The sequence below is a fragment of the Beta vulgaris genome, chromosome 1, assembly GCF_026745355.1.
Source record: "Beta vulgaris subsp. vulgaris cultivar EL10 chromosome 1, EL10.2, whole genome shotgun sequence".
Classification (NCBI taxonomy): Eukaryota; Viridiplantae; Streptophyta; class Magnoliopsida; order Caryophyllales; family Amaranthaceae; genus Beta; species Beta vulgaris.
The window spans coordinates 57725307-57748445 of NC_079202.1; the positions used below are offsets into that span (position 1 = coordinate 57725307).

General features: G+C 34.9%; 2 protein-coding genes across 4 annotated transcripts; both read left to right on the forward strand.

Moving 5' to 3' along the window:
• The first annotated feature begins 692 nt into the window (after positions 1-692).
• On the forward strand, positions 693-6931 carry LOC104888628 (pre-mRNA cleavage factor Im 25 kDa subunit 2). Its single transcript, XM_010673655.4, has 7 exons — positions 693-950; positions 2891-2936; positions 5587-5680; positions 5769-5842; positions 6044-6130; positions 6211-6321; positions 6438-6931. The coding sequence occupies exons 1-7, from the start codon at positions 829-831 to the stop codon at positions 6507-6509; spliced, it is 606 nt and encodes a 201-aa protein (XP_010671957.1). The 5' UTR covers positions 693-828; the 3' UTR covers positions 6510-6931.
• Positions 6932-9105: 2174 nt separating this feature from the next.
• LOC104888616 (acetyl-coenzyme A carboxylase carboxyl transferase subunit alpha, chloroplastic) lies at positions 9106-14815 on the forward strand. 3 transcript variants are annotated; one of them, XM_010673648.4, is made up of 13 exons: positions 9106-9279; positions 9404-9444; positions 9885-10298; positions 10618-10692; positions 10880-10987; positions 11081-11241; positions 11331-11445; positions 11529-11683; positions 11797-11848; positions 11941-12009; positions 12383-12460; positions 12753-13725; positions 14631-14815. In XM_010673648.4, exons 3-13 carry the CDS (start codon positions 9903-9905, stop codon positions 14663-14665), a joined length of 2217 nt encoding a protein of 738 aa, XP_010671950.2. In that variant the 5' UTR covers positions 9106-9279; positions 9404-9444; positions 9885-9902; the 3' UTR covers positions 14666-14815. The 3 variants fall into 3 exon arrangements, with proteins under 3 accessions (XP_010671950.2, XP_019103909.2, XP_057251112.1); XM_057395129.1 differs by lacking the exons at positions 9106-9279; positions 9404-9444 and adding an exon at positions 9459-9564; XM_019248364.3 differs by lacking the exons at positions 9106-9279; positions 14631-14815 and having other exon boundaries at positions 9287-9444; positions 12753-13898.
• The last annotated feature ends 8324 nt before the right edge of the window (positions 14816-23139 follow it).

Here is a 23139-nt window from a genome sequence, read left to right on the forward strand (position 1 = left end):
CCCGCTCCACCACCCATTGCGGGTACAATTTTAATCCCCATCCTCGCCCCATCCCCTCCAAACTTAGACCCATCCCCGCCCCAATTGGGCGGGGATGAGGCGGGTTTCCTACTTAACCCGCCCCACTGCCATCCCTAAATTTGAATATGTCCAAATTCGACATGCGTTTCGGGAGGCTAATGCTGTTGCGGATTGGATGGCTCATTGCGGCCACACAACGACTAACACTACTTATTGGTTTGATGTTCCTGATTTTTCTTTTGCTATAATCATCCGTAAGGATGCTTTAGGGTGGCCCACTTCTTGGGACCCCCTAGTTGTTTCTTTCCTTTTTTTAAAAATAAAATAAAATAAAAATAAAAATAAGGTATAATACCAACAGAGATTGACGTGAGTGGTTAAGGGCCTCTCGCTCCTTAACCAAGGTTTCGTGTTCGAGCCTTGAGTATGGAAAAAACCCAACTGAGACCTCGGAGGAATGCCCTCATTTGAGGTACCCATGCAAACTCACACAATATATTAATCCATTAATCGAAAGCCGGGAGAAATTGTATAAAAATAAGGTCTAATAAATTTAAATTAAAGAATTAGCTCTATTAAATTCAGATAAGCTCAATTAAATTTAAAACAAGTTCAATTACATTTAGGTAAGTTTTAAGTTTTGATAAAAAAGTAAAAATGAGTTGAAATTGATCAAATTGAAACTAACCTACGACGCCACAAAACAAACTCACACAGCCAAAATTTTTAAGCAGTGGCTGAAGAGAGAGAGAGTCGTCTTCTTCCCGCGTCACCGGCTGAGGAGAGAGAAAGTGAGAGGTCATAAAAATGGTGGCGTCGTCGTCGGTGGTTGCAGTATATCCATTATCAAGCTACACTTTTGGCACCAAAGAACCTAAGCTTGAAAAAGACACTTCTGTTGCCGATCGTCTTGCTCGTATGAAAGTCAAGTAATTTTCCCCTCTTTTTTTGTTTCGCAAACTTTGATTTTTAACCTAGTTCATACTAATTTCCATGATTCTATTTAAAAGTGAAATTATTGATTTGTTTTTATATTGTAATCTAGGTTAAATTTTCAATTTATGGTTTATTTTTCTCAACATTGTGTTTAGTTTGAATTTCGTGCTTCGCAATTATATAAACAGAGTTGTGAATACGTAATTGGAAAGCTAGGTTTTTGTAATTTGCAGTTTTTTTTTTGAATGATTGTTTTTTGAATTAATGAGTGCTTATTTAGGGGGTTCATGTTCTAGGGTTTTGTATAACTTTACCAGAAATGTGAATACATTATGGGAAACTTTGCATTTTTTTTTTTTATTTTTTTGGTGAGATTTCTTATGAATGATTGTTGTTCGAATTAATGAATGCTTATTTAGGGGGTTCATGTTCTAGGGTTTAGTATTCTTCAGATGAATATTCTTCTTTTTGGTTTTCGACATTGTGTTTCTTTCTTTTCTTTGAGGAACTCTGTTTTCGAAATCTAAGTTAAAGAGCAGGAAGAGCTGAGAACAATTTGTGAACTGGCTGAACCTGGGGTTGCCATGATTTAGCCAAAGTCTTCCACTACTTATCCATAGCCCATAGGCAAGACCTCGCAAGCAACTGGCTTTCAAGATTTAGGGTTTAATACTTTATCACAGACTTGATCACAGGATTATGAAAACTCATTCTCTTGCTTAAACCTGAACTTTCTTTCCAATAGCAAATTAAGAAAAATGAAAGAAAGTAAGAAAATAAAGATAGAAGGGATTCATGTTGTTGGAGTAGTTACAGGGCCCAGCAAACGATTTTCATGGGGATATGGGTTTTTACATTTGACAAACTAAAGTGCAATTTCTCCTAAATTGGAGTGTATAATAAAGAACTAGATTTTTAAGCTCTGTGGGAAGTACCACGTTCTTAGCACTTTTACTTCCGATCCCCACTTTTGACAACCAGATGGACGTTTTCCATCGAACCGGAATAAATCCGGCAAATGTTTACTTCCTACTTCTACATTTCTGAAGAAAGTGTTTTAGTTTTAACCTTTTGTATTTAGTGATCTTAGTAAGGTGATTATATAGTTTACTATCTGCACACTTCTGAATTTTTGAATTAGCATCGTGACATGATTCAGACAACGGTGGTTGATGAATCGAGGTAGAAATGGCTACTCTAATAGTCACAAGTTTAAACTAGGAGTCAATGTGTTAACTTTTTAGGACAGAGAGGGGGGCACTTTTCTGATCTGTTTGGCCAAGAGTCTCCACTGACCATCATCTGTTGAAGCTTGAGGGTTTTGCGTTATTAAGATTCATCATTCATGATTGAATTCTAAATAAAATGTAGTAGATAGTAGACTCTTGGCCTTTCTACTAATAGTTCAAGACATATTTATACCAGTAACTAGTTGTTTCTGCTTCATTTACATTTTTGTTGTTGTTTGAACTTAAAGAAAGAAGAAGTGTGGTTCTTTTTTAGACTTTGTAATTGATTCAGAAAGAGGCTTGTAGCATATGCCTGCTTGAATCCTAATTTGAGTATTACTTGGGTTATGAAACTATTGAGACAAGAGCAAATTTAAAATTTCAACTTTTTATTTGTTACCTATGCTAGTTACCGATCAGAGTAGAAGATAAGATTGCTTCTTATGGGTAGGATGTCAAAAAAACTGCACTAGATTGACTTTACTCCACAAAACTGTTTGTGCACGAAAGTTTATGCCTCACTAACTATTGTATATCTTTGGCAGTGATGGATACCCTAAGATTGATTTGTAGTTTGCATTTTTTACTGATCTTGTTGCCGGTTTGAGGATGTGTTATCTTGTCTTATATCTGGCTGGGAACTTGTAATCTTCTGATGTTGATGTAAATAATGGCTTCTGATCCATTTTAGTTTTCATTTATAGTTACTTTAAAGAAGGCATGAGGACCAGCGTGGAAGGAATTTTACTAGTAAGTTTGACTTGGCATGCTACTGATGCTATATGGTATTCTTGGACCGTAACTGCACTTTCATCTGTAGATATAAAGTAATAAAGTATACTTCACATAATGTTTGTTTGCTTTCTTTTCTTCCTGTTGTGATGACGCGCCTTAAATTCAATTGTGTTCGTAGTTTCGTACCATGCAGCCTTTATTGTCAGCTTCATTAATTATTTCTATAATTCCACTGATTATTAGGAAGCCAAGAATTTCCTGAAAGACTTTACATGGGACTTCCCCCTTTTGGTTGACAACCTACCTATGTTGGGATGACTAAGCCCACTATCTTAATAGGTCCCTCTTGTGTCGGGTTAAGGCTCCACCTCATGTTGGGTTAAGGGCTTAGTTGAACCCAATTTCTTCACTTGTGATTCCAGCTCACAATCCTTCAGGGCCTTCTATGAATATTTAGAAGCTGGAGAAGGCCATTAAGAGGATAATGCTTCTTTTACGTGTACAATTTAAAACAAGCTAGTTAATACCTCTGGGAGACTATATCTTATTGAGTTCTCCATACGTTGGAGTCCTCTAAGATCTTTCACTTGAAAAATTGATCTTTCCATTCTCTTTTATCCACTATGGGCCTTTGTGTTGGCGTATTGCTTTTGTATTTCCAGTGTTTAAACAAGAATCTCAGAATTTTACTGAAAATTCCAAATGGCTGTTCAAAGCAAACTTGAGGTAAATACATCTTGAGGCTTAGTGAAATAGAAAATACCCGAGTTTCTTTTGATCTTGTAGTACCCTTGAGATAGCTTTCTAATAGTCAAAAATCAAAATAGCTTATTAGTAACGAGTAACGACAGACTAACGACTAGGGCAAATCAAATTCTGAAGTAAAGGCCTCATTTTTTCCCCTCTTTTTTTCCTTTCTCTCTCCTCGAATGATCCCTAACCTTTCCCTCACTTTCACCTTTTCACAAGTCACATCTTAAGACCACCATCCTGCCACCCTGATCTACCCATCACCGTATACACCACCAAAACCTAACTTTTCCAATGCTCCATGCAACATGGCCACAAAACCTTTTGCTCTCTTTACCATTCACTATAAAGCACAATACCACCCCCACCTCCTCTCAGCGCCACAAAGTGACACAGGGACACACCACGACAAATAAGATTTTTTCAGTAGGGTAAGGGAGAGACAAGAGATAAGAGCAGGGAAGTGGAGAAGGAGAGTAGCAATGAAGGCTTTCAGACAGGCAATGGCAGCTTGCCCAACACCATATAGCACTGTTCGCTGTTGCCAGGAGTTGCATCTCCACCGTGATTGGTTGTTGCTCGGTCACTACCATTAGACCACTTAGATTTATGATCTTTCCCCACCCCTCCCAATATCATGTATGACAGTGCTTTCATCACTTGGTGTCCCTCAAATCCAAATATTTGGGATAATTTTTCAAGTTTGAGCTGCTTCTATTGTAAGCTACGATATTTAAGATGGTCACTAACTCTTAAGATCAAGATGGAGAGTCAGAGTTATGGGTTTGGGTTCATAATTGATTCAAGATACATGTGGATCTCTCGTTTCTATATTTGGTGAGAAAGGCAAATTTTAGATTCAGTGTAGAAATATCGTCCTAGATCTGACATTTGAGGGTATGGGGATGTCACAATCTTGCCCAATTTCTAAGACTCGTGCAAGAAAAAGGGCTTTAACTTAAAAGGTCCTTTGATAGAGCATGTGCTTTTGAAGTGATAACAACGTTACCTAATTCGCTGATTCCCGCAAATTGCAATTTGAGACAAATAAAATCGTGGTCGGTTTTGGTTTATTATTGGCCCATTTTGGGTGAATTGCGAATTCAAAAGGCGAATTAGATATCGAATTAGGTAACACTGATTGATAATCGAGATGAAAGAGAAAGGAAGAAGATAGGAAGGCTGAAGTGTCTCTTTATTCATGAAGATTAAGGTAGAGGTTAGAGGTGAGAGATAGGAGGAACTAAAAAAGAAAAGAAGAGAAAGGAAAGGGTTTTATTGGTTTTATTTGAAGAGGTTCTCTGACATTGGTCAGCCTACCTTTACTAAGAGGGCTATCGAATTATACTTTCAAGGGATAGGGTTAACTTTTGGGGTATATTGGCCAGAGACAGGATTAGTATATGATATTCAATGTCTTGATGAAGACCTGAAGGAACTAAAGAAAGTTGGATGTTGATTGTGTACAGTATTCATTGTCTCGATGGAGATTGCTCGTTTATCTATCAAGGAATAAGAAAGCAATTTTTTGCCACTTGGAAAGAAGGGATAAATCGTTAGTGTAAATGGGAGAAAGTAGAACAGAGGGGAAGGTGCATAGATTAATTCAGGATCTAGTTACGCTTATTTATGTTTTTGTGGATCATTTTGCACACTGTATCCTTAACATGACTTGTGGATCTCGAAGCTTAATGATTGCTTGGCTTAAATTTATTGACAAGGGTTATGAGGTAGATCTGTCTTGAAAACTGAACCCTCAACTCCTTGAGAAATTGGTTCTTTTTGTCAGTAACATGAAGTATATCTCATCGGAGTTGTTTCGTACAAGCAATCATGATTTTGGAATAAATCTTGTAGAAACTCAAATAAATGATACACTTTCTCTTACCTGAGCAGTTTGGCACTTATTGTCCAGGTCCAAGAACATAATCATCCACACATTCTTCTGCTACAAATTGGAAACACTTTCTGCAAACTTCCTGGTGGTCGTCTGAAGCCTGGCGAAAATGGTATGGCCATATGGCACTGGTTTCTCAGTTCTTTCACCAGCGTCCTACTCTGCCTCTTCCCCTGTTTTATGTCTTTTGTTTTGCACAGAAATTGATGGGTTGAAGAGAAAGCTGTCCAGCAAACTTGGTGCTAATTCGACTGCTCATCAACCTAATTGGCAGGTATGATCCATTGAGATCCTTTTTTTTTTATGTGTTGTATTCTCTCTGATTATGTGTCTTGAAAACCCTTCTGCCTTTTGTCTCTTGCATTTTTGCTGTAAGTTCGGTTGCTCTCAGCTTATGATGATTTGAATTGAAGCAAAGTACTTGGAAACAATATATTTCTAGAAGAATATGAGTCTAAATTATGTAAATTTGCAGATTGGTGAGTGTGTTGCTAACTGGTGGAGGCCAAATTTCGAAACAGTGATGTACCCCTATTGTCCTCCCCACATCACAAAACCCAAGGTAAACAATATTTTTGAAGATGTTATATTCTTTCCTTGCGGTCTTTTAAAGTATGCTGACCTTGGAAGAACTTGTGACAGGAATGTAAAAAGCTTTTCATGGTTCACTTGCCAGAGCGAGAGTACTTTGCTGTACCAAAGAATCTCAAGTTGTTGGCTGTTCCCCTCTTTGAACTTTATGACAATGTCCAGGTAAGACGTTGAGCGGTTCATCTATGGATCTTTATGTCATTATATTCTTCCAAAATATGAGCCAACATACATAACACTCCAGAATTGACACGGATTTTCTGACATACTTACTGCAGAGATATGGACCTGTGATCTCCACAATACCTCAGCAGTTGTCAAGATTCCAATTCAACATGATCTCTCCTTGATTTTACTAATCTATGGATTCACTAATGATCAATTTGGATGGGTAGCAGGTGTTGTTATATTGGTGCTTGTCTCGATTTTGGGTTAGCAGCAGATTCATTATGATGCGTTTCTGAGGTCATCTTATGAGTAACTTCTCCCTAATAGAATTGAGGTTATATTGTCCTCATAGGGTTTAATATTTGGTGTCTAGTTTAGATATTTGAGGTACTTGATTATATTCTGCCTTAAAGTTGTTCTCTATTAACATTGGACATATCATTTGTTTTTCATCTTTTTTTTTTGGTTAAGACGAGAGAAATTAAAGATCAGGATTTGGCAACAGGGTTGTTTATACTTGTCAGCTGATAGGATGGTAGGTTCGGTTATTCATTAATGGATCTCAAACCAGCTATAAGCTTTTCACGCCGTTTGCTTTTTGTTTCATCTGGAGGTATACATGGTTTGAAGACCGATATAGCAATTCCCTTGTGCTTTGCAGCACTGGGTCAGTGATATCATGATTGCTTGTGCTTGTATCTCAGGATCATCTTCTTGGCATGTATGCAGTCGCTTTCATAATCATTTTTTTGTTCTATGATTAAAGGATACAGGGGTAGTTTCAGTCTGGGAGAACAATCCTGTAGACATTACATTAACCAACATTTGTTTACTTAATTTCGTTAAGAATTACGGTTGAACCCATTCAGCTAGTTAAATAGAAGTATTTGGTAACCAAAGAATACATTATGATGGCCAATAACGGTCCCGACGTGGCGGAAAGCTTGCCATTGAGTATGATCTCCATCTGAAGGCTAAAGGGCTGAAGCCTGAGCAGCATTTGGTTTGAAAATGGTCATCCATAATTACTTGCTAAACAGTCGACTTGATTCAGCTGAAATGTGACTCATTACCCGATTTACTAATCACATTTATATAAAGCTACTTAAAATTGTCCAAGATATTTGGTAGAGTCCATACTACATGTCTGGACTAACGTGAATCATTTATGTTCTATTACATTCGAATCACAAAATTATCCAACGTGAATCATTTATGTTCCATTACATTCGAATCACAAAATTAAATTGTGCTCCAAGTACGAAGAGCATACGGTCTTGTACTCTTATTGGCAGATTGACACTGGCATTAGTGGCATATATGTGTACATCATGTGATATATTTACGGCTCGTTTGGTAGTTGTTAATAAATTGTGATAATGGGAATGAATTTTAAGTGTAATTTTATGAGGGAAGCACCCTTAAAATTTCCATGGAGAGACATTTTCTCCATGAGCAAGCTATCTCACCCCTAAACTTGTGTTTTTGTCCCCAAGGGGAAGCAATTTTCATTACCACTCATTACCACCCTACAAGGTGGTATTGGATGGGAATGAAAATTCAAGAAGGAAAGTGGACACTTTAGGATAAATTAGCATTATCATGGGAATGGACAATGATATTTTTCACAAATTTACACACGAATTCATTCCCATTACCACCATTTATGACCAACTACCAAACGAACCGTTAGTGCATGCTGTCAGAATTATGTACTCCAATCCAAAAGATATGACACGAATTGTAACAACTAAAGTTACAAATTGCACAAATATAGTCAATTGAATTAAATTTATATCTTCTCTAGTTATTTTATATAGACGTTTTCTTTTTTGTTTTTTCTGTATGATTTTAACCATCAATACATTTTATTATGTTTTAGTAGAAAAATACAATGCAATGTTTTGAAAATATATATCGAGACATATCTAATAAGATTTCATATAGTAAGACTTATATGTTGTAGATTTGTAGAAGTATATGCTTCCTTTTTTTTTAGTTACAATAGTTCTACTTTCACACTTTTTATAAATTTCATCTCACGATCTCTAGAACATATATATGTTTTCTTAACCTTAAAAAGTAAGTTTCAGGTCCAATAAGTACAAATCAGCTTTTGATGAGGTCTAACACAACATTCAAAAATAAGTTCCAATAAACTTCAATCAGGTCTATTAAGTCTAGTTTTGATGAGTTCAGGTTTTTTCAGGTGAAAAGAACGCACCAATTGAGATATTATAAATTCATGACGCTCTATAACAAAGATTTTTTTAAAATTTTTACTTAACTTTATTGGTAAATGAATTTACATTGACAAATATGATCGTCAAAATAATATTGGATAATAACATGAAACTTATCCCCTTAAACACATGTCCTCTTAAAAGTTAAGGTCGGAGGAGTGTAAACTAGGGGTTTTTATCGAACGAGCTGAACCCGAATAACATTGGGCTCGGCTCGAGCTCGTTAACTTTCCATGGACTCGGCTCGGCTCGTGAGCTTTTACTTTTTTTTTTTTTAAAATCTTTCTTCTCATATATACCTTAGATATAAAATATTTTTTTTTAGTATAAAATAATAAGCAAGTTGTTCACGAGCTTTTCGAGCCAAGCTGAACTTAGCTCGTTTAAGCCTCAAGCCAAACCCCGAACTCGAGCTGAGCCACACAACGAATCGAACTTTGACCGAGTCGAGTCCGAACTGTTCGCAAATTTGTCAAGTTAATTATTACCCCTAGTGCCCCTAGTGTAAACTAGTAAACTTTGACGTTATAACCAATGCTGAATGCTGCGGCTATTGAAGACGAGGTAAACATGATCCAACTCTCCATCAAACAATTGGCTATCAAGCGGACCCCAGTTCAACTGGTCTGGAGTAGTTGTCCAAATGTGATAAAATTGCAGCGTTCAACTCAAAGTCACAAATTCGTTGTTTAGCGCATAATTTGGAAATGTGGGTGACCTGATTTTGTAGCTGGTCACTGCTACTATCAACTTCTGCTACATTTTCTTTGATTAATTTTTGTTCTACAACAACAATTTTACAACTGACAAAAATACCTATATTTACATTGCAGAGTTTCAAGCTGTTTATGTCAGATTATTGCAATCAATTTCGGTAATTTTCTCCATTCACATCTTAATTCATATTAATTCTTTCTTTTTCCGATTTTTTTATCCTTTAATTCATGGTGGGTCGTTTGGGTATATAGCCGCAAATTCATTGCAATCAATTTCGGTAATTTGGGAACTTTTTGTTGTGAATGAAATTCTTATTAATTTTTGTATTTTTCACATTTAATTTGTGTATTTTTCACATGTTGACCTTTGTATTCTTGTCTTGATTAGGTTGATTTTTAGAAGTTTGAATTTTTCATTCAATTAGGTTATTCATGTACAATCTCTTAGTAGGTTTCAGTTTCATTGAAAGTTTAGTTCTTTTGTATTGGACATATGATGGAATACCCAGTAAATTAATTTGATCAGTTGTTGAACTTCATGAAAATTTTGCACTATAAAAAAATGGGTTTTCCTATATCTTTCCCTTCTTCAATGTAGGTTCAAAGCAGTAGAGAAATGACCACTATATCCCTAGCAGCAGGACATTGTGGTAGAGGAAGAGTAGTGGATGAATTAACTTCTGAATGTGGATTAAGGTCATTTTTTGGTAGTGGCAAGGAGGATGTTCTTGCTAGTGATTTGTTTGAAGGAAAGATCGGGATCCTAAACTTGTGTGTGATGAGGCCGTTGGGACACTCTCCGGTTAGGAGCAGCGGAAAAAGGCTATCTGTCATTGCAAAAGTTAAGAAAGTGAAGAAGAATGACTATCCTTGGCCGGATGACATCAATCCTAATCTAACGAGTGGACACTTGAGATACCTCTCTCACTTCAAGCCATTGGAACAGAAACCGAAACCTGTAACACTTGCATTTGAGAAACCATTGGTTGATCTCGAGCTAAAGATCATTGAGGTCAGTAACTTCTTTGCTTCCTCGTGTATTTTCGCATCTACAATTGATCATGTGGACCTGGTGGGATCGAATCTTGTTTACATCACTGTGTTTAGTCGCTCATACACACCAAAAAGAATTTGATCATGTGGACATTGGATGATATTTTTTTATAGCACAATAGAAATAAATTGCAGATTTGGATGCCTATCTTGGTTTGTGCTCTTGATGTGTAAATTTGTTGATGCAGAGTCCTAACTGAACCTTACAAGAGGTTTCTCTTGCATCAGTCGAAGGTATTATGTCTGTTGTTTGAGAATCGCTCCTCTCATTCTTGCAGGTACGGCGAATGGCAGATGAAACTGGTCTTGATTTCAGTGACCAAATCAGTGCTTTGGAGTTGAAATATCAACAGGTAACAGCATATAGAAAGTCATCTACTGCTTGAGAAGCATTATCTTGCACCCTGTATCTCTTGCTTGCTTCATCTCTTTCTTTAATTAGCTGTGATGTTCATGCATCTTTGGACTATATATAGCTGTAAGAAGACTCCTATGTTTACATTCTGCTGATGTGCTTTCTCATGATCTTGTTGCTATTAGGCTTTAAAGGATCTGTATACCCATTTGACACCACATCAACGCTTAAATCTTGCTAGACATCCCAACAGGCCAACTGTCCTTGATCATGTTCTGAACATCACAGAAAAGGTATCTAGCAAATATCAATTAGTATTAATGAATACTATATCTACTAATTGGGCAGAAATCTAAGGATACTGTTCTTGTCTTTGCATCTTTAAGTGGGTGGAACTCCATGGAGATCGTGCTGGCTATGATGATCCAGCTATTGTTACTGGTATAGGAAGCATTGATGGTAGAAGCTATTTGTTCATCGGGCATCAAAAGGGAAGAAATACGAAGGAGAACATTTCTCGTAACTTCGCAATGCCGACTCCCCATGGGTATAAACAAATGAAAAATATCAAAGGAAACTAACATCTTAAGGAATGTTTTCCATTGGTTTTTGATAGAAAGTATAAACTTTTAACAGGTACAGGAAGGCTTTGCGTATGATGAAATATGCTGATCATCATGGTTTTCCCATAATTACTCTTATTGACACACCGGGAGCTTATGCTGATCTCAAGTCGGAGGAACTTGGTCAAGTAGGTAGAACTGTGTTTTTAAGTTTGTTTTAACAGAAGTTGTGAAACTATGAGGATTAGTTGATGTGACTCTCTAAATACAGGGTGAAGCTATTGCTCAGAACATAAGGTCTATGTTTGGACTGAGGGTTCCTATCATCACAATAGTAACAGGTGAAGGTGGTTCTGGAGGAGCTCTGGCCATTGGCTGCTGCAATAAATTGTTTATGCTTGAGAATGCTGCTTTCTATGTTGCTAGGTATTCTTTAAAATTATCCTTTTTTATCTGGTTATTCCGCAGATGTGATTTTATATGACTCTATCATTCATCACTTGTCAATACATGTTACCTTATTTCTATTCTTTGGACAGCCCTGAAGCATGTGCTGCAATATTATGGAAATCTGCCCAAGCAGCTCCAAAGGTATATGAGTTCCTATCCTTGTTTGTTATTAATAAGATTTTATGAAATACAGCCTTGTTAACTGCATCAAAAAATTTCAATTACGTGAAAAGGCCGCTGAAAAGCTGAGGATCACAGCCCAAGAACACCTCCGACTAAAAATTGCTGATGCTATCATTCCTGTAAGCAGTTCTAAGTTCTCATATATCTTTCTGGAATTGACATGATGTCCCCCCCTCCCTGTTTTTCTTCTTCTGTGTAATTTAGGCTAAGCGAGGTGACTAGATTTCAACCTATAATTTATTGAAAATGAAAATTTCATATATCAGTGTAAAATCCAGCCTTAAGCTTCATCCCTATTCTCGTGACATCCTCATCATTGTTATAGTCTTTCTTTATGTGTATTTCATGATACACTTCCATTAAGACTTTTATTGCTTCTCTTCTCCCTATCCACTGAAAATCTGCAACGTTTTTTTTGTCAGTTCAGAAAATCAGTTGTCTTTCTCGCCAATTGAAATTTCTTATGTTGGAAGGTATATTACTTGGTTACAGGAGCCGCTTGGAGGAGCACATTCTGATCCTATATGGACATCCCAGCAGATAAAAATCTCCATTTTACAAGCAATGAAGGTCAGCATCTTTAGCTCCTTCTGTGGAATTTAACAAACTCTTAAAAAATGTATTGTTAAATGCTAAACACTTATAGCTCAACAGAAAATGTTAACTTCCCATACTTGTTTGAGTCTTTGAAAGGATTCACAGTGATCTCCTAGAAATTCAATTGCTTTATGTCTGTATTTTCTATGATGATAAAGTGAAAGGGGAAACATAACTATATAAACTAACCGTGAAAAGGCAAATTGATGTGTGAATTATGGAGGTTTGCCCAAAATTATGCCTGTTAATTCTTTATAAAATCCAGGAATTGGGTAATATGAGTAAAGAGGAGTTGCTTCGACATCGTATGCTCAAGTTCCGTCATATTGGTGGGTTTCAAGAAGGCATCCCTGTTGATCCAAAGAAGAAACGGAAGATGAAACCTTCGGAGGTCAATGTGACAACATCTGCTGATATAGAGACTGAGCTTGAGAACCTCAAAAAGATGATTTTAGAAGCTAAAGGATCAGATGAGCAAACTACGAGCCAAACAATGGAGAAGCTACAAGAGGATGTTGATAAAGAGATTACAAAAGCCTTTGTGTCCATGGGCTTACAAGGGGAACTTGAATCACTCAAGTTAGAGTTAGCTAAAACCTCTGATCCAGTTCTAAGCCTTGCATTAAAGGAAAAGGCAGATAGACTGGTGCAAGAATTCAATCTTAAATTTTCCAAAACTGGCGAGTTTATGGGATTGAAAGAGAAGTTAGCAAAGCTTGAAACTGTAAACAGGCTCATGGTGGTCAAGGAAAAAGGCGAGAAGATAAAAACAGAGATCAACGAGAAAGTACCAGCCAAGGTAAAGGAGAAGTTACTGCTGCTAAAAACTGTTCAAGAGAAATTACTGCAAGGCGAAGAAGTTGATAAGGAAATAGTAAAAGAAGTAGAAACTGCAAGAAAAGAGCTCGGGGAGGTTTTGAAGGCATCTAACTTAGAGATCGTAGGTACGACAAAGAGAGGTGAAAGAAGTTTACCTCCTGATTTGAACAAAAAGCTTTCGGGTTTGAACAGTGAGATTAATACAGAAATCGAGAGAGCTATCGACGAGGCTGGCCTTCGAGAGAAAATAGAGGAATTGAAGGCAGAGATTGCAGAAAATTCGATCTCGGAAAAGATAAAAAGACTAAAGGAAGAACTAAAGGAGAAAATTGTTGCTGCTATGAATGTTGAATCTCTGAAAGGGAAGGCTGATAATCTGAGAGATGAGTTGGTGTCTTCTCCAGAGACAGTTCTGCAAGGTAAGCTTGGTGCTGATAATGGAAGATCATGATCAGATTTCAAGTACAGTTCTTAAAATTATGAGATCGTGTATACATCGAATTATATATATAGCTAAGATTAATATCAGCATATTTTTTGACAGTCCAGGATAATATTCGATTTATAATAAGAACAATTAGTTTTGTGCAAATTTGATGCCTCTAGTTTATACAACTTTTTAGCTTACAATTATATCAAATTACTGACTCCACTGTATCCCATAATAATAAGTAGCAATTTGTTTTGGAGTAAAAACTTGTTGAGTTGATTCATTATTCTCTCAATTAATACATTTGTTTACAATATTTATTCATCTCAAATGATTACTTTTTCTTTACACTCCCTGTTTCCCAGGCAAATATATTCAGTTGGGTTTTCTTTTAGTCAAAGTTTCATAACTTCGACCAATATGAATTTGTACAAAAAGAGAGAGGATTATACTTTGTTTATTGTCTGAATTATAATTCATACTGTTCTATTTGAAAGTGCAAAAATCAAATAGAACTATATATGTTGACCAGGAGTGTGTTTGCATATGGTTGTTTGGCTAAACTTTAGTTATATCTATAACGTTACAATGTGGGATCATAATCCTCTAACCACTTGTTTGGTTAATGAGTTTAGCTATATTTGAGTTTATTCAATATATTCTACCTTTATATAGTAATCATTGGTCAATAATGGTCTTGTTTATAAGGAACAACCGAGTTGAGAATACTTCCGCTGTTTTCTTTTAGATGCAACATCTGTCTTTTTGTCGAGTGGATTAAAACAATCTAATGTTGCATCTAAAACATGATTGAAACCCACTACATGTATCGAACAAGAGCTGATCATTTTATTCTTTTCTAATCTAACCAATCTTGCGTAATATTTTTCCCAGGTTCAAGCTCATCGAACGATCCAATTACTCAGTGAAGACATTTAGCATTTGATGCAATATTGTGAACAGAACATCCAATGTATATATCAGGAAGCAAATCTTGTTGTCACTTTTGTGGACTTTGTTACATACATTAAAAATAATGTTGAAGATAGTACAACAGAGTATAGTTTTAGTTCTTTTAACCACTTTGTAATTTAAATGAACTAGATTGTTTTTTTTTTTGATCCATATGAGCCACGAAGGCAGTACAAAGTACAAAGAAGGGGAGGGGGGATTCGAACCTGTGACCTATCGTTCACAGCACCTCAATCTTAACCACTAGGCCAAGACATCCTTGGTTATGAACTAGATTGTTGGCTTGAGCGATGTCACACTTACATTAGATTGGTGTATTATGAACATGTTAGAGAATTTACAATCTTAACACTAATATCTTCCTTCATGGTGAACATTAGTATTTGATAATTTATCACTGTTTTTAATTATCAATCAAATCATTACTATGTTGAATTCCAATTTATAGAATTATATTATATATAGTCCAACATTTACAATCTCAACAGTAATATCACTGTTTTCTCTTACCGTCTTACGCTTCTCTTTTTTCCGATTGTGAAACATGATCTTAAGAGTTACGATGTCTCATGATTTTTTTTTTCACATTGGAATGACTTATGGTTTAGACCTTTAAATTTTTTAGCAACAAGAAATCGTCACCTTACACTAAGATAATTATTATATATCGGGTAACTTCAAAAAAAATTGTTTTTTTTATACTCCATAAAATTATTGTAACACTTAGCTTTGATACGAAAATTAAGGAGTGAGTTGGAAATGAGGTATTGCGTTAATATTTATTTTAAATTAAGAGGAGAGAAAAGTTGTCCCATGTATAAATATATTGCAATAATCAAAGAACTATTAAAAAAAAGGCAAATTTATGGAGCAGAGTAAGTATTATGATTAGGGATGACAACCCAGTCCGGATCAGACCCTAGTCCGCTCTGAGTCGAAGGAAAAAATCCGAGTCGATTCCGATAAAAACGTAATCTGATTCTGACTCGATATAGAAAGTCTGACTCCGAGTTAGATCTGACAAAATAATCCGACATTCGAATCCACTCCGACTTCGAGTCAATCAATACATTTTTTTTCTTATTTGTGTTCATGTATTATTTATGTATAACCTGACCTCGACTTTCAACTAATTGTATTATATAGGATTTTCTCATTGAAGAAATGATTGTTAAAAATATGGTAATATTTATATTATTTGTAACTATATAAGATTTGCATATGATTATTAGATTAAATTGTTACATTATTGTATTATAGAAAATTATTCTATTATAAAAATGGGCAGAAAAATACGTCGGATGGGTTCGGAGTTGGAAGTTCGGATTTTAAGTCGGATGTTCAGATTTTAAGTCTGATCGGATTTGGAGTAGGATTTTAAGTCGGGTCGGATTCAGATTTGCGGAGTCGGAGGTCGGACTCGAACTCGGAATCAAAATCCGACTTATTGTAGGGTTGGAGTCGGATTATGCATAATCCGGTCCAAGTCCGACCCGTTGCCATCCCTAATTATGATAAGCATGTAGATACCAAGAGTTAATTAATTTATTTATTTTAAGAAGTTTTTTCATACTTTCTCTAGTATTCCCTCCATCTCAAAATATAGTTTCTTTTTCTATTTTGGGAGTCAAATTTTAAAAACTTTGACCAAATATTCTCACTAATGTATATAAAAAAAATATTCATGTAGAGTCTTGTTAGATTCGCCGTGTATACATTCATAATATCAACGTTTTGTATTTTTTTACCAATACAAAATAGAGATATCGTATGTCAAATGTACATCTTACATACCGTATAAAAAAAGGAACTATATTTTTAAACTGATAGAGTATTTTTTGCAAGAAACATTTTAGCAAGTTGAAACTTAAATTAAATTTTTATCCAATTAACAGTTGGAAAAAAAGAAAAAAAATAGAAAAAGATAACTTGATTTCAGAGAATAAAATAAAGAGATAACTATAAAATCTTTCATGATGAAATGATCATATTCCAAACTCCATAATTCCCGCCTTTCTTTCTCTCCTCAACCAAAAAAAATAAAATGCTGCAGCTAAAAATTTCCGCAGCAATAGAGTTAAAACGAATGATCAAAGCAATCTCAAACATCTCCAATGTTGCATACATTGAAGTGTCAAAAGATTTCACACTCTTTCATGCAACTCATGTAACAACAAAAGTTCTTGCTCTGCTTCATCTTTCTTCTCTTTTTTTCCAAGATTACCAAATAACAAGACACATAATTCTATGCGTTAATCTCTCTAACATTCACACATTTTTCAACTGCGATGCTGATGATGATGATGCTGTTAATATTTGTTCTGAAGACGAAAATCCCATTACTGTTCTTCATTTCCACATTCATAATTCAAGTAATTTTATCTGATTCTCCTTTGTTTTTTGTTGATTTGATTTAATTTCATGTTTTTTTTGGATGTTTCTTTTCGTTTTAATGAGATTTTATCATATGGGTTTTATTTGAATTACAGTAATATTCAGTAAATTTTCAGTAATTGGTTTATTTACATGGAATGGAAACTCAAATTTTTTTTTTCTGTTTTCTTAATGTTTGTGAATTCTGTTGATGAATTTGGTTTATTCTTGAAATTTCTTGTTATGGGTTTTCTTTAATTTCTGGGAATTTCCATGGGTTTGGTTTTTTGACTTGATTTTTCTGACAAAATTGTGCTTTGAAATTCTACTAATGTATAGTAAAGATTCAACCTTTTTACGATGAATATTGGAATATTATTCAATTTTATGAGATTGGTTATGAAATTAGAATTCTTTTTCTTAAAAAACTTCCTGATTATTGAAATTTGCATGGTGTTCTGTTTTTTTTTTTTCCCCTCTCTTAACTGATCCGTTATTTATGAGAATTTTACTTGTGTTTAATATTACAGGCAATGAAAAATCCAAGATGATGACACTAAAAGTTAAAGAACTAGTAGCTGAGCCTTGGTCATATGAACCACATCATGAATTTAAAGTGGACATTGATTCTAATCTTTTCAAGCAAATTGCAGAGTATTCAGCAGAGTACCAAACACCTAGTAAGCAATTTAATTTCTTCCTTCTTAAACTATCTTAATTATGACGGTTCATGTTAGCCGATCCCAAATCATCTTAATCTAAGGCTTTGTTGGTGGCTACTTGCTCGAACTATTATGTCAATGTTAATTACTACTGTTGTAATTCTGGTTCTTATTTGTAGTGATAATTATATGTTTCATGATCGAGGATATTTGATTTTTCGCATATACTTCCTCCCTTTGCACTTTTCATAAGTTTCACATTACTTGCTACACTTCTTTTTTTGGACAATAAACTCTCTCTATCTTTCTCCTCTCACATGGGTCTCTTATCTTTTTACTCTCTACTTCTCTCTTTTTCAAAAATTGCCTAGAATTCCGTGAATTGAAAAGTGTAGTAAGTACTTCCTCTGTCTTTTTTTATTTGCTACATTTTGCCATTTAGGGGTGTTTCAATTTATTTGCTACATTTGCAAATATTTCCATATATAGTACATAGGTCCCACACTTTATTTACAAATTTGTCATCACTCCCTTCTTGATTTTGTAAATGTTTCCATATATAATACATAGGTCCCACAATTTACCTATTTGCTTTTTTGTTAATTATGTCAATGGTCCCCACTCCCTCCTTGGTCTTTGTGAAAAAGTGCTTGTAGCAAATAAAAAAAGACGGAGGGAGTAATATGAAACGGAGGAATTGCCTAGAATTCCGTGAATTGAAAAGTGTAGTAAGTAATATGAAACGGAGGAAGTATGACTTTTTTCATGTTTCTTAATCTCTGTTTCTTCTATCAATTAATCTCACATTATTGCTAAGATAATCAATTAATCTTTCTTTCTTTTGCTTTTCAATTGTGAAACAGTCCATATTACTGTAACAAGTATATACATCAAATTGGCTTCTGGATCTCAGAGTCTGTTCCAATGGAGTAACAAGGTAATATACTTAATAAAGATAATTAGTCAATTATCTGCTGTTAGATATGTGAAATTTTTACTATTGCAAAGGTTAGTTTGGTACTAGATAGAGTCAATTATAATAATTAATTTTCTGGTAGTACTAGAAATCTAGAATAGAAAGGGTTCCAGTATAACTTTTTTTTAACAAAAATATGTATCATTAGTTCAGTATTATAACTCACTGCAGCGGTCTAAGACCCAAATCTTTTTTTAAGATTCATACATATTTGTAAATTAGATATATTAATATTCAATAATTCTCACAATAATAATCTTAAAGTTAAAAGATAAGTTTTTAACTTTATAATTTTCAATTTTTTTTTAACCTTCAAACTATTTTAAAAGAAAATCGAAATTCCAGTATACCAAATCGGAAACCCGAAATCCTGATTTTTGATGGGTCTGATCCGATCCAAATTCCAACCTGATTTGGTCTGATTTCCAGTTCGACCCTACCCAATGCACACCCCTAGTAGGAAGTGTGCACTAGCTCATGTACCAATAATACATAATGTACCAATAATACATAATGTAAAGTCTCCAATCATTTCATTATAATTTGGTACCTGAAATTGTTTATTTGATGCTAGTAAAAAGTATACTGATAATGATTTTAGTTTCGGTTTTTTTCACCAAATACCCCCGGCAAATTACGAAATTCACCATATACCCTCAATGTATATACCCATAAACTTTCAAAATTGTGCACCATTGAATTCATAATTAAACTCAAACTGTTAGATGCCGAGCCTTTCTCATTCATTGTTAATGATTTAGCATCAATCAACATGGAGTTACTTTGATTAGTATATACTTCATGTTAATGTGACCATTCATAATTTTGTTATGTTTTTGAAATGTGAAAATTTCATGTCATATTTCTTCTTTTTGTAGGGTAATAGAGAGTTTGAAATCAAGGATGCACGACATAATAAGGGATATGAGATACAATTTCCCTGGCGTGTTTTTGCAAAAGCATTTATATTGGCTTGTTCCATTGCAGATGTTGTCTACTTAAAAGATTCATATTGCAGAACTGACGCTCCAACCATGCTAGAATTCTCCTTTGGTCGATTTTCTAGGCTTTTGTTTTACCTCCGTAACGCTAGCTTGTGTTGCACTTTGCTGAGACGATGAAACCATCATTGATCATTCTTCTCTCGATAATATGCATGTAATTTATATATTGATAACAAAAACATAGGAGTAGATATCCTACTATAGTACTATGTACTGTTTTAATTTTATGTACATAAGTTGGTTACTAAAAGTAAGGAAAATGGAACATAGAGGAGTCGTAAGAGAGAAGACGACGAATAGTAGAACAATAAGAAGAATGTTCGGAAAATGAGACATTTTTTTTTTCTTAGGTAGGAGAAGTATATAATTCTTCCGTTTCGAATTAAATGCAATAATTTCACTTTTTCATCATTCATACTTTTCATTTTGACTAAAATTTGTTAATTTAGAATGGAGTATGTTTCAGCTTACAAGATAGTTTTTTTTCACCTTTTGCAAATGAAACTAAGAAAATGGAAATTATTTATTTGGAAACTCCGGCACAATAGCCTAACAACTAATGCCAACCTTTTTCAAAGAGGTTGGGCCATCACTTTCCCTGTAAAAAAAGTTCATTTTGAGAAGCCTCATTTTCCATCATATTTTGGGCTAAAAGAGATAATGGTTGATCCACCTTTGGATTTGAGGCCTAGAAATAAGAGAGATTGCATGGCCATTTTCGATCATGTATGTGCACCGGAAGGCTCTAGAAGTGTCTTGTATATTCTATGTAGTTGTGTGGAACATTGTAGGCTATGAAGTCTCTAAATGTATACAAATTGTTCTTTGATGTACATAAGTGTTGTAAAGAGTAGAATGTCCTGGATTGTACATTGTGTAGAATTCTCTAGTTTGTTAGGTAGGATGAATACCTATAAATAAGCATCCCCATTAATTTATACATCTCAACCAACACACTTATAATAACGTCACCAGAAATATTAGTTTTTTCAAAATTAGTACGCTTGCTAGAGGTTAGCAACGTCGGAAAGAGAAGCTTATGGCGGGCATAATGGAGGCGAAGATGATGATGACGACGTAGTGAAATACTTTGTTCATGTGGAACTATCTCATTTACTGTTTATCTTGTAATGAAGAATCAGGACTAGTTCAATGTCGCTGTGAAAACTCGACTATGCTTGGTGAAAGAAAGAAGGTTAATTAATCTTCTAGTAGTTGTTCTGGATCATTCAATGCTGATGTTCGTAATTTTTTGGTGAACACTCCAAAAATATCATCATGAGGTCTAGTTTGAAAATCAAGAAGGTTAGTAAATTTTGATGAAATCCTAGCAAATTCAGATGCATTTATGGTGGCTCGAGGTCACCTTGGCATGAAAATTCCAATTGAGAAAATAGTTCTTGACCAAAAGGTGATGATACAGAAGAGCACTATCCAAGGAAAAGCTATGTTTACAGCCACCCAAATATTAGGATCTATGATCAAATCCCCTAACCCACTCGTACTGAAGGCACTAATTTCGCAAACGCATTAATAGACGAAACAAATTGTGTAATATTTAGTGGAGAAACAACCGGGGTGCCGACCCATTGCTTACAAGTCACGAATTTGTGTAGAAGCCAAAAACTTCTTAAACAACATCGATGTTTTGAAACAAATAATGATAAATGTCACTCTGCCACTTAGTCCACTAGAGAGCCTTGCATCATTTGCAGTTAAAACAACGGCGGTAGCAAACACAAGCCTTATTTTGGTCTTTAAGCGAGAGGGACTACTGCAAACTAGTGGTTAAGTATATTCTTCATGAGATAATGACAGATGGCTTACACGTGTCATGCAGTAGTGAATCTCCTGCAAGACACACACTCATTTTCAATTCAAGATTTACAAAAATTCAAGATGTACAAAAGAAGCATTAGAGTTTGGGATTGAATATGCTAGGTCTCAATGTTTGTGTAAAGTTGGTGACTCTATTGTTGGGTTGCATGGCGTCTGACATGTTGTATTCCATGTTTTGATGATGTCAAATACTTAAGTCTAGTATAGTTTTATTTTGAAAAATATAAAATTCCAAAAATATTGTCAATTCAATTTTTATATATGTTTTATATAAAAAGATTTGTAGGTTATTAGATCTTTTGGTTGTTGCTTTGCTATATATGGTTTTTAGGTTGAAATATCCATGCCTACAGAGTAGGGAAGTGGGGTGAGATTTTCTCAACAACTCGCTGCTTGTTTGCGCACAACGGCTAGTGGGAGTTGGTTGTTTAATGTTGCAAAGATCATGGAATATGTGCATCATTTTTTTAAATATAAGCATATATGATCTGAACTGATTTGAACTTATTTTTTCTGATCTGATCTGATCTTGCGTAAATGGGTCATGATCCCTAAATTCTAACAATCTCACAACATGGAGAAAACGTGGAGTGAGTAACAAGAATTTACGGCAGCTATTTAAAGAGATAGAGTTGTTCGAATAATGAAGAACTTTCAAGCTTTACAAGCTCATACTTTGAAAGTTTTTCTGTATTTTTTTACTCAATTACAAGACATATCATTGCAATATTGATAGTGTTGGGGTGAGAGAAAAATCTGAGAGTATTCTTGTAATTAAGAAAGAGAAAGTTCAAGGAGAACTGAGTGATTGGGAACAAGTTCCTACAGGCCAGTAATATATAGGTTATAAAGAGAGTCGCTTGACCTATTATATCAAGAGAAATATTGAGTCAAAATAACTTGTGGTCAAGGTTTTTTTTTCCTATTGGGCCTAGGAAGTTTTCCTTGTAAATTTCTCATGTGCATTTTCTCTTTCATTCTATGTTATTTATCTTCCGCAACTTAATTTCGAAAATTTTGCCTCAACTACAATTCACCTCCTCTTGTAGTTGGTCTAGTTATCTGACGTCAGTCGGAAAATATGGAGAAAAGCAAGCGCTAATCTCAATCAAGAACGAACAGATTTACAAGCGATAAATCTGTAGAAAATCCGAAATCCACCAGAAAAGAGTAGGAACTCTGTGATATTATTAAAAGTCAAAAACTGCCTCCCAATAATGACCTAATAATATTTAAATACTTAACACAAAATCCTAATACGAAATTAAGGAAATAATAAAATCCGGAAATAATTAAAATGCTGATTTCGGGCCCTAAACAAACTCGGATGGCTTAAAAAGCCTATGAGCCACGGCGTAGCGGTGAGTTTGACTCATTGGTCCGTTCCGCTTCCAGAAAGGTATCACAATAAGCAATCGGACTCCGGAATCCCGATTAGTAGAAATCATTTCAGGCTCTTTTGACGAAGTTCGTTATTGAACTTATCCGCTAACCTTCCTACGTTATTATCATACTTTAATAACAGGACTGAAGCTGCTTCGTCATTAAGCTTTTGAACATTACATTATTACATAATA